The sequence below is a fragment of the Salvia miltiorrhiza genome, chromosome 7 (assembly GCF_028751815.1).
Source record: "Salvia miltiorrhiza cultivar Shanhuang (shh) chromosome 7, IMPLAD_Smil_shh, whole genome shotgun sequence".
Classification (NCBI taxonomy): domain Eukaryota; kingdom Viridiplantae; phylum Streptophyta; class Magnoliopsida; order Lamiales; family Lamiaceae; genus Salvia; species Salvia miltiorrhiza.
In genome coordinates, this window is record NC_080393.1 from 5,321,458 (window position 1) to 5,338,604 (window position 17,147).

General features: G+C 34.7%; 3 protein-coding genes and 1 long non-coding RNA gene across 4 annotated transcripts; 2 read left to right on the top strand and 2 right to left on the bottom strand.

Moving 5' to 3' along the window:
* Positions 1-648: 648 nt before the first annotated feature.
* Positions 649-3,431, top strand: LOC130991786 (pentatricopeptide repeat-containing protein At4g02750-like). The gene has a single exon (XM_057916185.1). The coding sequence runs from the start codon at positions 705-707 to the stop codon at positions 2,736-2,738; it is 2,034 nt and encodes a 677-aa protein (XP_057772168.1). The 5' UTR covers positions 649-704; the 3' UTR covers positions 2,739-3,431.
* Positions 3,432-6,039: 2,608 nt separating this feature from the next.
* On the top strand, positions 6,040-7,523 carry LOC130991872 (uncharacterized). The gene is made up of 3 exons (XM_057916308.1): positions 6,040-6,912; positions 6,996-7,139; positions 7,214-7,523. Exons 1-3 carry the CDS (start codon positions 6,313-6,315, stop codon positions 7,481-7,483), a joined length of 1,014 nt encoding a protein of 337 aa, XP_057772291.1. The 5' UTR covers positions 6,040-6,312; the 3' UTR covers positions 7,484-7,523.
* A 4,925-nt stretch (positions 7,524-12,448) lies between these two features.
* LOC130991949 (uncharacterized) lies at positions 12,449-13,456 on the bottom strand. The gene is made up of 2 exons (XR_009091204.1): positions 13,323-13,456; positions 12,449-12,689 (listed from the first exon to the last, which is right to left on the bottom strand). It is a non-coding gene; the product is annotated as an uncharacterized LOC130991949 (long non-coding RNA).
* A 2,099-nt stretch (positions 13,457-15,555) lies between these two features.
* Positions 15,556-16,309, bottom strand: LOC130991914 (major allergen Pru ar 1-like). The gene has a single exon (XM_057916367.1). The coding sequence runs from the start codon at positions 16,225-16,227 to the stop codon at positions 15,751-15,753; it is 477 nt and encodes a 158-aa protein (XP_057772350.1). The 5' UTR covers positions 16,228-16,309; the 3' UTR covers positions 15,556-15,750.
* Between the last annotated feature and the right edge of the window lie 838 nt (positions 16,310-17,147).

Sequence of the window (17,147 nt, forward strand, 5' to 3'; positions counted from 1 at the left end):
ACTCTGTTTTTACCTAATGATTGTGTGATTTTTTTTTGTTTAATTATTAGATTGCAAAACAAACAAAAAACAGAAAACCATCGACTTTTACTTTGTTCAAATTTTTTTCAATAAGAAATTTGAAAAATTAGTATTTTAAATATATTTAATAACAAAATGAATAAATAATTAAATATTTCTTTGCTTATATTTATATATTCCATAAAAGGTGGAGTAATTGATTTTGGGGCGACCTAAAAAGAAATTTTGATCAAGTTAGTTGGAACAAAAAGAGTATTATTTTACAAGTTAGGATCTAAATAATTGAAACTTTCGATGTAAGATTAATTAAATTTAATATATAACTAATGAATTAATATTTATAAAAAATTATTAGAAAATAAAAAGAATTTAAAGACATAATTTTTGTAAAATAAATTAGATTATACCTTTCAATTATCCAAGACATAATTTAATAATTTTTCTCCTGTTATATTTGGATCAATAGGTAATCTATGTCTCAATGGCCTAGGCCCAAGGCTCAAGGCCCAAATTGTAATATCCTAATTCTATGGAAAATGGCTGCAATATTAACTTACTCGGCGTAATTGTGGCCCAATTCCATTTAATATCTGTGAATTTTAGTTGGTAGTAATATATTTGTACTACTCAACTCTTAATTTCCATTCCCTTTCGTCTTTGCAGTGTCCTACTTGTAATGGAGTATGTCGTCTCACCTCAAACAAGCATTCGCGCTCACCCAATCTCTTTATCTGAAACCTTATTCAAATCACCGGACACTCACCACGGTGCTGAACTTGAAGCCCTTCAACTCAAAGATCTCAAATTTCATGAGAAACGGGCTAGTTGAGGATGCCCAACACCTATTCGACGAAATGCCTCAAAGAAATACTGTCACGTATAATGCTATGATCAGAGGCTACTTTCAAAACGGTTTCCACCAAAAGGCGGTGAGTTTGTATAAACAGATGTCGGTCCGTGATATTTTCTCGTATAATACTATGATATTTGGATTGATGAAATGCGGGGATGTGAAAGAGGCTGAAGGTGTGTTTGAGAGCATGAAGCATAGGGATATTATTTCTTGGAATTCGATGATTTTGGGCTATGTTGATAATGATATGATGAGTGAGGCGGTGAGGGTGTTTGTTGCAATGCCTTTCAGAGATATTGTTTCATGGAATTTGGTTTTGGGAGGATTGGTGAAGGTTGAGAAGTTTGATTTGGCAGTGGAGATGTTTGGGGGAATGGTCATGCGAGATGTTGCATCATGGACTATCATGGTGAAGGCGTTTGTGGGCGCTGGCAATATTGTCGAAGCTAGGAGAATCTTTGATGATATGCCAATGAAGGATGTTGGAGCTTGGAATACAATGATTGGTGGTTATGTGCAACAAAAATTTGTTGAAATTGCACAAGGTTTGTTTCATAAGATGCCGGAAAAGGATGGAAACTCGTGGAGTGTTATGATAGACGGTTTCTTGAATGTTGGGAGGGTCGGGGACGCCTTGAGGCTTTTCCACGAGGCACCTCAGAAGCATAGGAAGTCATGGAATTCTGTCATGCTGAGCTTTGTCAGGAACGGTTTGGTGAGAGAAGCTCATGCGATTTTAGAGAAAGTTCCATTCAGTGGCATTGTGTCGTGGACGAATGTCATGATTGGGTACTTTAATAGGGAAGAGGTTGAAAACGCCATGAGAGTTTTTCAACTGATGCCTTGTCTTGATACGGCCGTGTGGAATGCTGCCGTGTTTGGATTGGGGGAGAATGATCAGTTTGAGAATGGTGTGAGATTGTTTATCAAAATGAAGGAAGATGGTGTTTCCATGGATGAAGCCACGTTTACAAGTTTCCTCACTATTTGTTCGAACATGCCATCGCTAAATCTCGGGCAACAAATTCATGCTGAAGCTATTAAGGTTGGAATTGATTGCTTCACTGCTGCTGGTAATGCATTTATAACTATGTATTTCAGATGTGGTAACATGAACTCTGCATTGCTCGAGTTCAAATCCATGGCCTGCCATGATGCCATCTCGTGGAACTCTGTAATATGCGGATTGGCTCAGCACGGGCTTGGTGAAAAAGCTGTAGAGGTGTTTGAAAAGATGAGGTTATCGAGAGTGGAACCTAACAAAATCACTTTTGTAGGTATCCTCTCTGCCTGCAGCCACGGAGGGCTCGTGGAACTCGGGAAGCATTACTTTGATGTTATGAGAAACGAGTACTCTCTCAAGCCGACGAATGAGCACTATACTTGTATGGTGGATTTGTTGGGGAGATTCGGGCTTATTGATGAAGCGATGGATGTGTTGAATGAGATGAGCAAAGATGGGGTGGAGGTTCAAGCAAGTGTTTGGGGGGCGCTGCTTGGAGCGTGCAGAATGCACAAGAACGTGGCGTTGGCTGAGATTGCTGGGGAGAAGATTTTGGACGTGGAGCCTTGTAACTCGGGCGTGTATTTGATTCTTGCTGAGATGTATCTGGCTGAGGGGAGGAGAGAAAAGGCGTATAACATGTGGTTTCGTATGAAAGACAACGGTGTGAAGAAGCAACCTGGCTGTAGTTGGATTGAGTTGAGCGTTGGTGGGAAGGTGTTCTTAGCTGGAGACAGAGCACATCCCGAGTTTGAGAGCATCTCGTGTGCGTTGAGCTTGATTTATCACGAGATGGGCTTCCAAAACGCCTATCTCAATGCTGCCGCAGAGGATCTTGGAGGAGCATCTATCCAATGCTGAAATAATCACAAATGGGAAAAGAAAATGGATTTTCTTGTTCAATTTGTAGAGGAGAAAATGGACAACTATAAGATTTTGGGATTGCATAATGATGTATGCGGAGGATCAGTGGTAACAGAGGTTGAGGTTGATGCATCACCTACCTTAAAATGGTGGGTGATGGATTCAAGAACTCCCAACAGATCATCAACCTCGACAAATGGTGTAGTCGATGGTTCAAGTTTTGCTTGTCAAGAGCATCAATGGGCCGGGGCCGCTCAATGGTGAGCAAGACTGTTCCAACACCACCGGGCTCTCTCTAGGATCTTGCCTGAGGTGTGATCGTGGAGATAATGGTGTCCGCCACGAAATCAATGGCTTCAATGACGAAACACAACTCAGTTGGTAAGATTTTTCCTCTCCAGCTTCACCATAAAGGGAAATTGAAAACCATTATTTATCATCTCTTCATTTAAGGAAAAAAAAAAAAAAAACCAATGGCCTCGGATCGATCAATCGTTGTAAGTGATGAATTACTACTGCTTTTACTGAATGAGATTGATTTTACTTGTAGATTTAATCAAGGGAACTGATGAATATTGATCAATCGGCTCACTAATGCTAATTAATGTGAACTGTGAAAGTTGAACTTGTATTTGTAGAGTATAAGATAAATGTTGTGATGTCTGAATCAATTAGTTGCCCTTCAGAAACATTTTGCTTTGTTTTTTTTTTTTCTCCTTTCATAATCCTTCTTGTTTTCTTCTTGTTCTTCCTAAGCAAAAACCGCATATGCTTTATTCATTTAGGGTGTGTTATTTTTTGTTGTAAGTTTATATTTTTTTTTAAAACTGTTGTAAGTTTATATTAGAAAAGAAGGAAAAAGAATAGATGAGAATATTTTATCACATTTTAATGGTCCTTACATTTTTATCTCATGTTCTATTTGGTAGAAAAAAAATACTCCTTCCGTCTCAAGGAAAGTGAAAGGTTTCTTTTGGGCACATGATTTAAGAAGTTAGTGTTTAATGAAAAAGTAAAATAAAAGAGAGAAAGTGAATGAAAAAATAATTTTAATTTATTCCAAAAAGAAAAACGACTCAACTTCGTTGGAACGCTCTGAAAAAGAATACGAATCAACTTGATTGCTACAACCCCCGAAAAAAAAATACGAGGCAACTTCGTTGGGACAGAGGGATTATGAAAATATTATGAAAAGGGAGAAAGAAGAGTGAGAAAGAGAGTGGAGAGAGAGAAAAGGAAAAAATGAGAATGAGAAACATAGAGATAAGGGTAAAATTAAAATATCATAACAATATACAACATGAAAATATAACCACACCTATAGTTTCTGATAATGTTATCAATTGGTGTGAAAAGGTGGAAAAAGAGGTTGCCCCGAAAAAAAATTCAACTAAAAGAAAGTCATGTAAAAATAGTGAAAAAAAAGGAGAAAATATAAGTATCTTACCGTATTTCCATTAAAGAGAACGCACTCTTAGTGTTAATATCACCTCATAAATCAATAGATTGAATTATCAAGAGGCAATAGAAATTGAGTAAATATGTAGATACCCATGTATTCTATCCATCATTTACTTATACTAAATTAAAAGAGTTGCTTCCAAATACACAAACTTTCAATTGTTTTTTTTTTTTTTTTGGGCTCCAAACTAATGCTAAGGTGAATGCCTAAAATGAATATACGACTTAAATAACCAATATAATAAACGACGTAGTTGAATGTCTATATCATTTCAACTAGCCAAGATGTCTTCAATTCGACGAAAATTGACAACTATATAAAAAATAAAAACAATTGAATTTTTTTGTATTTGGAATTATAATTTCTAGTTCATGTGCAACATCATAATTAGGAAAAATATCATATATTTAGACGCAATTTCCTCTAAAATTTAACCTTTCAAAAAATTAATTTGACTTTTATTTTCTTCTTCTTTATTGAGCTGAACATGCTAGCTACTTAGAGCATCCCCAGCGCTCGTGTCGAGCGCTGGGTCGACGCGGGGCGAAGAGGGGTGTGCCGCACTGGAGACGCGGCGTGATGCGAGGCGGCGTCGAAGGCAAGACGCGGGTCGTTGGCGGATTTTGGCGAAATCGTGCGCTACACGCGCCGATTTAATAAAAAAAAAATGAAGAAAGGAAACGAAGCAGCAACTATGGGGGAAAGATGAGAAAAAAAGAGGGTGGGTTGGGGAAGAAGAGGGGATGTCGGCTGGGTGGGGTAGGGATTTAATTTTAATTTTTTCTTTTCTTTTAAAATCCTAATTTTATATTGAATATTTCAATTTTTAAAATCCTATATTTTCTTTATGTATTTTTTTATTATTTAAATTATGTAATATTTTTTTATTGTAATGTTTGAATTTTATTTTTAATAAAAATTTGAAAATTTAAAATTAAAGTGAAGAATTGGGGATTTTTAAAAAAAAAATTGGACTTGAAGGAGCACATTTGGTCTCGTTTTGATCCGATTGAGCCCTAGAAAATTATTGTAATTTTTTTTATTATTATTGTATTTAAATTATGTCTTTAAATTATTGTAATGTAGGATTTTAATTTTAATAAAATTTGAATTTTAAAAATAAAAATGTAGAAATATGAATTTTGTGGAAATGAGGATTTAAGCACCCACCTAAGACACAATGCATTGGAGAGGGGTGTGTCTTAGGTGGGGCCCACTCCTAAGACACCCCTCTAACACACCACCATTGGAGGTGCTCTTATCAACTCGAGCATATAATCAACAGCCACTTATAACCGGAGCCCACTTCTTAAATGGGCCTAAAACTTCTCCCTTTTAAGGGGCCGTTCCTTTTAAATTAGAAAATGTCGAACTCTCAGAATCAAAAGCCCTAAGCACTCTCTCCCTCCATCTCTCTCTCTTTCTCTGTGCATCTTTCGCAAATCTTATCTGCGAATCTTCCCGCTGGCTGCCTTAGTCGGGTAAGCGATTGTGTTTATTTTAACTACTTCAAAATTCACGAGTATAGTATTGTTTAAGTTATACTACTTGAAAAGTCACGAATATTGTTTCATTCTGACGCAAATTAGTTAGTTTACGAATTGCATGAATCAGGTAACCATCCCTGCCTTTTATCGAATAATTTGATTTAGACTATATAAAGCGATTGAAGCTCCAATGGATGGAAGTGACTCACAGCAATCCCGCAAAAATCAAAAGCGGAAAAGGAAGCAGGTGCGTTTTTTTGCTAATTGTAAAATCATGATCGATCGAATTGGTTGCTTCATATATATTGTGTTGCAGACTTGATTTATATATATATATATATATTATTTGCATTTGATTGAATTGGATTGGATTGTGTGTTATTTGAATATATATAGGTTGACGACAGGATAAGTAAGTTGCCTGAAGACATCATCCTTAAGATATTGTCTTTGCTATCGACGAGGGAAGCTGCCGCCACCAGCGTTCTTTCTTCCCAACGGGTCGGGTTTGTGGAAACGCACCTCTAATCTCTACTTCCCCAACACCGATCCTACTTTCAACTTTATAAAAACTGATATTGAGCACACTTCATGGGATGTGGAGACGTGCAAGCACGTGAAAATGGTAAATTCGGCTATCGAATCGCATCAAGCCCTTTGCTTGAAAAAATTCAGCATGTCTTTCTATGTGAACGAATCAGGCAAGAGCGCAGTCGCCAAATGGCTGGAGTTTGTGTGGTCGACACAAGTTGAGTGTTTGATATTGAGCTTCCGATGTTCGAGACCAAGGTCTATGGTTGTCCTAAAAGAGTTGTTGGGAGAGATGAGACCCATGAATTACCTCAAGAAATTGTTTCTGGGAACTATGAGAGTGAGTGGCGAAGACATCTCGTTGTTCCTGCGTAATTGCCCCTTATTGATGGAACTGGATATCAGATCGGTTTTGACGTCTGATGTTCATGTCTGCGGCGCAACCCTCGAGTTGAAGAAGTTGAGGATACGTTGTCGCACAGAGACATCCATAAAGATTTCTGCTCCAAATCTTATCTCGGTTATGGTCGATGCAAATCGGCGGAAGCTGTTTCTCGAGAATGTTCCAAAGCTTGTTAGTGCTGTATTTAGAATTCAAAGTCCAAAATATAGAGCGAAGCATTTGGCCTCTGCAGCATCTTGCATCATTTCCCAACTGCAAACACTCACCTTGAACCTCTTTTATCCCGAGGTTAGACTTGCTAATTAACTAGCTTTTTAATTTACATGATGATGATTATTAATTGATGTCTCACTTAATTAATTTGGTACAAGTTTTTGGCGAATGGGTTTCCTCATCAAATGCCTAATCTCAAGGAGTTGACCCTTATAGATAAGGGAGTGTATGAGCACGGCTGTCTCTTGCCGGTAAAGGCTTTAATATCGGCATCGCCTCGTCTTCAAAAATTCACATTCACGGTTGGTATTCTATTGTGGCGTCTTATATATATATATTTTCCATTTTACGCATTAATTCTTACATATATGTGCAGTTTCTTGACAAATTTGAAGACGCAACATCACATGAAAGATTCAGATGTCCGCACCAACATCTCAAAGATTTAAAGTTTCAAGGGTTTCATGCGAGGCATATCATCCAATTGTTGACGTACATTTCAGATAATTGCGATGAGTTTCATAAAATAAATACTTGTTCTCCACTAATGGGTAAGGCTGAGGTGCAAGTTCATAGGCACCACCTCAAGCAACTTCAAGCCCAATTATCTCAACATATTCAACTCAACTTTTTGAATTTTACATAATACTACTGTTGTGTATGGAATATTCAAAGTTTTATTCAATATTTTGTCGGACTTGTTTCAATTTAATTTGAAAGTTTTATTCTATATGTTCATTTTGTACAAGCGTTTCTCTGACAGCGTATATAACAAACACACGCCGAATGAATGTGCTGAACATGCATATAAGCTGAATCATAAACACATTCAATTTGTGATCTTTTTTTTTTTTCGTATGCGTTGTGATCTCTTTCTTTATTATTTCCCAATGTGTGATAATGAATATGCGTGAGAATGAAAGCTTCAGACGTTTTGAGGGCTTTAGTTTTTTTTTTTGATTAATTTATTTTTCTTTTTCTATTTAGTTTAGTATTTACTATATCTTGGACTCATAGAGTTTTTTAGGACAACAACTTAGGTTGATTTGAAAATTAGGACAATAACTTTCGGACTTGTAAAAATAGGACACTAATTAATAAGTGTTGCACCTGCAGGACATTTTTCGGCCAATTATCGAATTTTTGGGACTTTTCCGCACGAACCAAGCACATGAAAATCCGCACGGAAGGGTTGATTATGTGGCAAGCACGTCATTTTTACGACTCTAGATAGGATGTCATGTGCTTGGTCAGTGCGGAAAAGTCCGAAAATTCGATAATTGACCGAAAAATGTCCTGCGGATGCAAAGCTTATTAATTAGTGTCCTATTTTTACAAGTCCGAAAATTATTGTCCTAATTTTCAAATCAACCTAAGTTACTGTCCTACAAAACCCTCTGACTCCTATATCTTGCATCTCTATTTGATTTTTCACTGCCTATGTTTAATTTTTAATATAATTTGAAAAAAATATATATTAAATTTAATATTTTATAATTAAAATAATCATTGTAATATACTCTTTGTCCCTCAAACATTTTATTGATCAAGGAAGTGAAGAATGAGTTTCACAAAAAGTGAAGGGATGAGTAAAATAACCGAAATTGAATAACCAAACCAATCTAAATTGAAATATTGAAATATGGTTGGATTTTTCGATTTGGTTTGGTTTTGGTCACTCTCATGGTTTTGCTCGTCATTTTTGCCTTTTTCGAATTCATTTTCATCCTTTATATATAACTAGTACCACCATCCCGTGCGATGCACGGGAATAATTATAATTATATAAAATAATAAAAGTAATTTAAATTAAACTACATATATACATATATGATTACTTTATTGTAAATAATTTATTTTTAAGTTATAATCCACAAAACATAAATAGTTAAATCATCCATTTATAATTAATCAAGCAAGAAAATATGTTAATACCTTGTAAGAAATATATATTCCTTTCTAACATATACTATAACTATTATTTTTAGATGCATGCATATGTTATAATTATATTGTATATTATTTAATTCCTTAAAAGTTGACAACCTAGTTAAGTTACAATGTAACTTACTTTCGTTTCTCGGTACCTTTCGTTTCACCTCTATTTAGTACATTAGTAAACAAAAGAATGAGGGGGAGAAAATGAATAATTGTGTTGTCTTTCTTTTGCTAAAAACAAAATAAAATAAATACAAAAATTAAAAGTTTGGGCATGATTCGTTACGTCCACATACTAAAGGATGTATAATAAAAAATGCAAGTTTTCCCTTCAATCAGTAGGTCGGGTTTGAGTCATCCACTGTTTATGAAGCATGTGTGTGAAATGTAAGAAAAAAAATTTAAAAATTTGCCACCACTTTAACATTTAATATTATTAGTGTGGTAATAATACACATTCATTTGTTACCTCAAAAAAAAAAAATACACATTCATTTGGATATCAACTAAATGTCGAAAAATATTCTTTTGTCATACATAAAAAACTCTTGTTGATTCATATAAGTAATTAAAATTGCATACTATATGAGGAAAAAAAAAGCAAATAAGAGAGAAAGAGATAAAACAATTTTGTTTAAAACTTTTAACTCCTATCATTTTAAACATAAATTTACATTTCACATAATATATAACATATTAAAACTCAGGTAATGATACTTCGTTTAATATGTAATTGAATATTTTACATTATTTGAATTACATTATTTTTTTTTTAAAAAAAAGGAAAAATAAAGAGAAAAAATAAAAATAAAATTGTATAATTGAGTGTGAATTGTGGAAGAAAAATATGATGATGGAATCTAAATACCAAAAAATGACATTTAAAAAAATAATGATAAAGCTGAGTTGTTAATGTTTGTATTGTTATATTATATTATATATATATTGATGTTTATTTTTTAGGGCGAAGGTGCAGATTCCCCCCTGAACTCGACCCCCTAGAGCTTTTAGCCCCCCATACTCGGTCAAAGCGCGTTGACCTCCCCAAAGTCTCAGAAGAAGGGTGCAATTAGGTCCCTCCCGTTAAACGGCCGGTAAACGCCGTTAAACGTTTTTTTTTTTTTTTTTTAATTTTCTGGTCATCTTCTCCGGCTAGAGCGCCGCCGCCGCTCGCCTCCCTCTCATCCCTCTCTCGCGTTTCCGGCAACAGATCTGTCCTCCCTCTCTCTCTCTAGCTTCAACTTGGCCTCCGTCCGTTTTCCGAAGCTTCCGCTGCGGCGCCGATCTCCGCCATGAACCACAGCCACAAGCGCCGCCGCTCCATCAAATCGCCGTCGCGAAGAACAGGCTCCATTCAACAAATTCAGAGCGAATTACTCAGAAATCGGAGCCTAAATCGAAGGTCAAAGAAGTCGTTGATGCTGGAATCAAGAGATCGAAAATCTTAATCAAAATTCCTTGCAAGAGCAGCAAAACGGAGGACGAAAATCCGCAAGAAGAGCCGCTGAAGACGGAGAAAAATGATGAAGACGATTGCAGCGGTGAAGTGCAAGAAAGAGAAGAGGAAGCTGCCAGAGAGGTGGACGGCGCGCTCCCGCTTCTGTTCGGCGGAGCCGAGTAGGCAGATGAACCAGTGGAGGCCACCGGCGAGAATGATGGCGGCGGTGGAGAAGAGCACATCGGGAATTCATTGGAGAGAGAAAGTGAGTGAGGGCTAAGGTGTTTGTGTACGTTTCCGTCGGATCCGAAGGAGAGGAGAGTGAGGGCAGCGGCTGGGTTGATGCAGTCGCCGGAGAAATGAGAGGGAGAAGGAGGGGCGGCGGACCTTGCGTCTTTGTGAGGTTGACAGAAAAGTGGAGCCGAGAGGGTGGCCGAAGGCGGTCTCCGTCGCCGGCAAAAAAAGGAGGAGGCAGACTGTGAGTGTGAGAGGATGACAATGGCGGTGGAGAAGAGAGAGAGAGAGAGGAGTGGGACCCATTAGAAATTAAAAAAAAAAAAGAAAAAAGATTGAAGAAAACGGCGTTTAAACGCCGTTTAACGGGAGGGACCTAATTGCACCCTTCTTCCGAGACTTTGGGGAGGTCAACGCGCTTTGACCGAGTATGGGGGGCTAAAAGCTCTAGGGGGTCGAGTTCAGGGGGGAATCTGCACCTTCGCCCTATTTTTTATATAAATAAAAGAAAATAAAATTGAGAAAAAAATAAATTAAAGCAAATTAAAAAATAATATATAAAACGAAATACAGCAAATGAAATAAACCAAATAAAACCAAAAGATAAAAGATAATGTATGAAAAATAATAGGAGAGAGAAAAATATTGGTTTGATACTTTTAATTTTTATAACTTTTGTATTTTAACTCTATTTTTAACATAATACTATATATCAAATTAAAACTTGTTTTATGATCTTTAATTTAACATGCATATTGAATATTTTATCATTACTCACAATATATAGATTTTAGAAAGAAAAGAAAAAGAAAATAAAAAGAAAAAGAAAAGAAACAGTAAAAATTGAGGGATAAAATAATTTTCTTTCAATGAGCTAAAAATATTAAATTGTACTATTTGGATTGGATTGAGTGTCCCAAAACATAGGCACTATAGTAGACTTTGTAGTTGAAACGAAGAAACCAATTTTTTAAAATTTGACGATAAAATATAGTATTCGTTAAACTGGTCTTTTATATATTATATAGATTATATATGGTATTCACACTCTGATTTAAAGTCAGATCAGTATCAAATTTTTTATTTTTTCTTGGTGGCATATTTTCAATTAAATAATCTAACTTATTTATTTTTAATTTGATGTTGACCGATATATAATTTTCTCTTGTCTTTATCTTGATATTTTGGGTCATTCTCCAACTTGATTCGTCGTAAGATATTTTGGACTCATTTTCATCCTCTATATGATATTATCTTAAGATTTTTTGGACTAACTTTGAGATATATATGTCCTATTAATAACTCTTAATACGATAAAATAAATAAAATATATAATTTAAAAAATTTAAATTTTAGAATTACAAAAAAGAAAAATTATTGAAGTTTAAAATATAGTTTCTAGTTTCAATAAAAAATAACTACTTAAAAATATAATTTTTTTAAATATGTTTAAACTTTAAGTTATTATAATTTAAATTCATCTTTTACATAGCATATATTAAATTAAAGGTCCTTTCATGATATTTCATTCGAGGTGTATATTAGATATTTTATCCAAGACACAATATAAATGAGAAAAAATATATATTTTATATACAAAATGAGATAAAAAAGGAAGAGATTAATTAAAATTTGGGTTAGTTTGTTTTAAATCCATAAACTTTACACATTTTTTGGTTTTTCCCAAAACAAATAAGAATATGTTCTAAGTACACAAACTTTCACGCTTATTGAAATTTCCCACGAAAGTCAATTCAGATAAAATTAAATCTATCGTATCTTCTACGTCAGCAAAATTCAGCGTCACGCCAGATTCAATTTTATTTGAATTGACTTTTATGGGAAATTTCAAAAATTATGAAAGTTCATGTATTTAGAACAAATTTTATTTATTTTGGGAAAAATAAAAAATTGTACTCCGTATAAGGTTTATGGATTTAAAACAAATTAACCCTTAAAATTTTAAACATTTGTTACAAGAATAGCAACCAATTTCAGGAGTTTTAATTTAATAGTGAATAATTTTCTTCTGATCGTTGAATTTATTTACATTCACTTTTCTTTTAATACATGGTAACATGTAAGATAGATTATAGATATGGTGGAGGATTTGCACACAGCTGCAGAATGATCCCTGAGGCAGAAGTAGTGAAGTTAAGACACTTAAGCCCACAACGTGGGTCCCAGCAGTCTTCATCAAAGTCGCACGACCATAGCCCACACGGTTTCAACTCCATTGTTCCTGAAAAAAATATATAGCTATCTCACACATACATACCAATTCATTTGAATAATTTTACTCTGTAATTTTAGTAATGATCGATATATAGTATTAGTATTCAATAAATTGACTTGAATTTCAAATTTAAGACTTGCCCAATTTTTTCAGTACCCAAAAATAGTGTTGTCAATTGAAATGCTGCTTGAAAAATTGATTGAAATATGACTCCAAATACTCTATTGCCAATATGATCCAAATTATTAGATATTTCATAAACAAACACGCAAATGTATACTTTGCGCTAGAAATTCACCAAGCATACACTTGTATTCAATGACAGACACAATAAAAGGTGTGAGAGCTTAAGCCCCTACCAGAGCCAAAAAAATCTTATACTTTATTCTTATAAAACTGTCAAATTATAGATTTTTATGCAATTTCTTGCGTAAAAGTCCCTATCATCAAATGAAATCGTAGCAAAATTATTTTCTAAAAATTTCAAACTCGAATTTTGAAAAAAAAAAAAAACAATTCTATCAAATATTTTTCTACGTCCGTCCCTACTTGTATTGATCATGGTCGTTAACATATACTCTCAATAACGGTACGAATACAACATAATAAATAGGAGATCGACTTAGAATTTAGACTTACCAGATGCAGTCACTAGCAACAGAGCTAAAAAAAGCAATTTTCCAACACCAATATTCACCATGTTTAGCATCCATAAAATGTAATGCATAGATAGGGTTTAAATATACCCAAAGTTATGGTTGTATTAAGTATTAACCATTACGTATCATTTGCAAAATGTATATATGACTTCTTTATCGGACATATCATGTATTATACGTGAGGTTTTGTTTCCTCTTCACAAAAAATTCTAAATTTATTTTAATAATATTTCTCTGCAGCTAGCTACTAGCTAGTTGATATATAGAGTGGTTCACATAATTTGTATATATTGCATCGTGCATTATTCTACAAACGTATATCTATAATATTCAAGGTGTATTTGAATCCAAGATTTGACCTCATGCATTATTCTTCAAACGTTTATCTATAAGGGTGTGTTTACTTTGATAGAAAAGGTTAGAAAAAATATATTTTCCATCATTTTCACATGTTTCCTATGATGGATAATTTTCTCCGGTCAGGCTGGAAAATTTATTCGGGCAGCCCATTTTCACTCTTTTTCTCACAAATGTTGGATAATATTATCCTATTGGGAGGGTGTGAAAATATTTTCCAATATTTCAATTTGTTTATCCATCTATTTCTAACAAAGTAAATACATGATAAAAAAAAAGGAGAAAAAGATAATATTATCTCTCCTTTACTTATCCATCATTTTCAAATGGAAATTTTACTACCAAAGTAAATACACCCTAATATTTAGTAATAAAACATCAACTTCTCACAAAATAAATAAATAAGCGTCCCGCAGTTATAACTAATTAATTTCATGTATAATTGCATGAGCGAAACAAAAGATCGATGGTTAATTAGAACTTCTCAACCGTTTGTAAAGCACCATATACGCATGATTTTGGAACTATAATAAATATCCCCATTGCAAAAAAGTAAAAAATAATTTAAATTATTAGAAACTTATATTTAATTTTCTGCACAATATATCAACAATTAATAATTTCACTACAATAATTTCGTTATAAATATCAAATTTCATTGTATAAACTAAGTCCACAATAATTTCATTATAAAATATTTGCCGTGAAAATGATGAATTAAAAAAAATATTCACTACCTATGAGATTTGAATCTAACCACAAATTCATTTAGCAAAATTATACTTCCACGGTCCCATTGGGCTTGTCCCATTTTTTTTTGGACAAGATTAATAAGACAATCCAAAAAGAAAAACGGGGACAAGATCAATGAAACGGAGGGAGTAAATCCTCGATAGTAGATGTATACGTTGCATCATGCATTATTCTACAAACGTATTGACAGTGGTTCACGTTTGCTTTAAAATTTTATATTTATCTAATAAAAAAAAAAGAAATTCAGAAACCCATAAATCACCATTCCCTTCATGTCAGATAATGAATCCTAGACCTCACTGGTGTCCCCTTTGGGACAACTTATGTATATGATAGAGTATTGAATTAGAGAGCTTATGTGGATTACTAAAGACGACACTACAAAAAAAATTTGAATCCCCGGCGGCAATTCCCGCCGCTAAAAATGAGGCAGCCGCCGGCGATGGGATTAGCGGCGGTGTTTCCGGCGACCCTTTGCCGCCGACAATTCTCTCGTCGGAGATGTGATCGGCGACCGCAAAACGAAGCCGCCAGAGATTCCCGGCGGTCATTGCCTTGTGAAGAGGGTGAACTTTGGGTTTGCTATGTTGGGCTGCGTCTTCAAGCTCGGTTAATTACGAACCAAATGTGGTGACTTTTAACACTCTCGTGAAAGGGCTTTGCTTAAATGATAAGGTGATTGAGGCAGAAAAATTGTTCCTTAACTTGTTGGCTCATAATCTCTCCGTGACAAGTGAAGTTATGATTAGTACTCTGATTAAAGAGCTCTGCAAAGGTGGTTGGAGTGGCAGAGCTTGTGATTTGCTCGAGTTTTTGGAAAGAACAAGCTGCAATGCTTATACCGCGTTGATGGATGGGTACTGTTCGCGAGGGCGAATAAATAAGGTAAAAGGAATAAGAGCTGATCTTATTATGCTATTATTTTTATCAAATAATGTTACAATTGTAATTATATTCTCTCTGCTCTTTTCTCTCGCTGATCTCATCTCACTACTCTTTCTTCTCTCCTTTCTCCTCTATCAGTTACTAAAACTGCAATAGTAAATAGTGTTGTTGATTGCATACAGATTTGCATCATGTAGTGGCATTGTTAAAGATGCATGGAAAAAAATTATGGCGAAATTTTGAAACGAATCCAATACTTGCACAAGACCAGAAAGATACAAAGAAACATACTTTGAAGAGAAAATCACAACTGATCATTACAACTCACTCACACCCAAAATGAGCAAATCCCAAACATAAAATGAACAAGAAACCAAAATACAACAACACATATAGCTTTAACTATGGAGCTTTCAAGCATCAGAATTTGCGTGGAGGTAAGCCTCAATAGCCTTGAACATAGCCATGGCCTTCTCTTTTCCTTCCTTGATCTTCTCCTCACTGATCTTGACGTCGCCTTTGGTGTTGTAAATGCTTCTGTTCTTGCAGATGCTTCCTCCATCTTCAGTTGGAACAATCTTGATATGATAAGTGATGGATTCAATAACATCTGAGAGAGCATCACCTTCAATGATGCTGTAGGTGTGTGTCAAGTTCTCCTTGTCGATGGCCTCGACACGGTGCTTGACGCTCTTATATTGACTCCCTTCGCCAAAATGGATGATCTTGACGGTGCCAACGCCACCATCTCCTTCCAAGATCTCGACGTTCTTGATGGCCTGAGGCAGGATCTTGGGGATGAGGGTGTCGGCGTCGAGCACCATGGCCTTGAACATCCTTGCAGCTGGGATGGAGGAAGGGATCTCCATATCATAGGTGATAGCAACCATGATTAATTAGTTGAAGTAAAATGAGGGGATTTAAGGAGTGAGAAGGAAGATTAGTGTAATGGTTGTAAGATGGAGAAATGAGAGAAGCTAGCTCCCTATTTATAGCATAGAATCGAACATTCTCTACTTAAATTGTGTGTGTGTGTGTGTGTGTGTGTAGCCCAAAGTAGTTGAAAAGAGAAGGTAAATGCTTTTGGTTGAGAGTGTGAAACAAGTGTGCATTGGCGTTCCTATATTGACTAGTCTTCGTATGCTCTCTATACAGCTTCATATATTATTAATTAGCTTTCTTTTTAACTACCACCATCTATATCTGTGGTATTAATCTCCTTTTCTGTACTTTGAGTTTTTTAGGTTTCTTATTAAAGGAATCAAATAAGAATTAATTTATTTTAAAATACAAATTAAAAATTATTTTCAATCTTTTGATAGCTCAATATTAATATCCTTTTTTAAAGCACTCAATTTTAATATTATTAAGGGGCAAAATTTTCATTTTTAATTATTTTTATCACAACGAATTTATCATTTTATAATCAGTATTATTAGGAAATTTGCAGTATAGTCCTACCTTATAAGTTTTAATAGGAGGTATTAGACCGATCAATTGTGATGTGACAATTTATTTATGTTTGGTACGGATTCCTTAGATTAAATTAATCATACAACTTGGCTACATATGCTAGGAACTTCCTCCATTTTCACATTGTTGTGTGATGAAGGCGTGACTTAACAAGATGAGTCAATTCCTATAATAGACAATCGATCTCATCTAGAATTTCATCTACTTTTTCTTTAATTTATTAAACAATTCATTCAATTGTTTCTTATTAATTTTGTAGGCCCATCCACTTATTATCATTGTTTTCAACCAACCCTTGCCATATGGTTTCAATTCATATTAAGTATCTTTTGCTTTG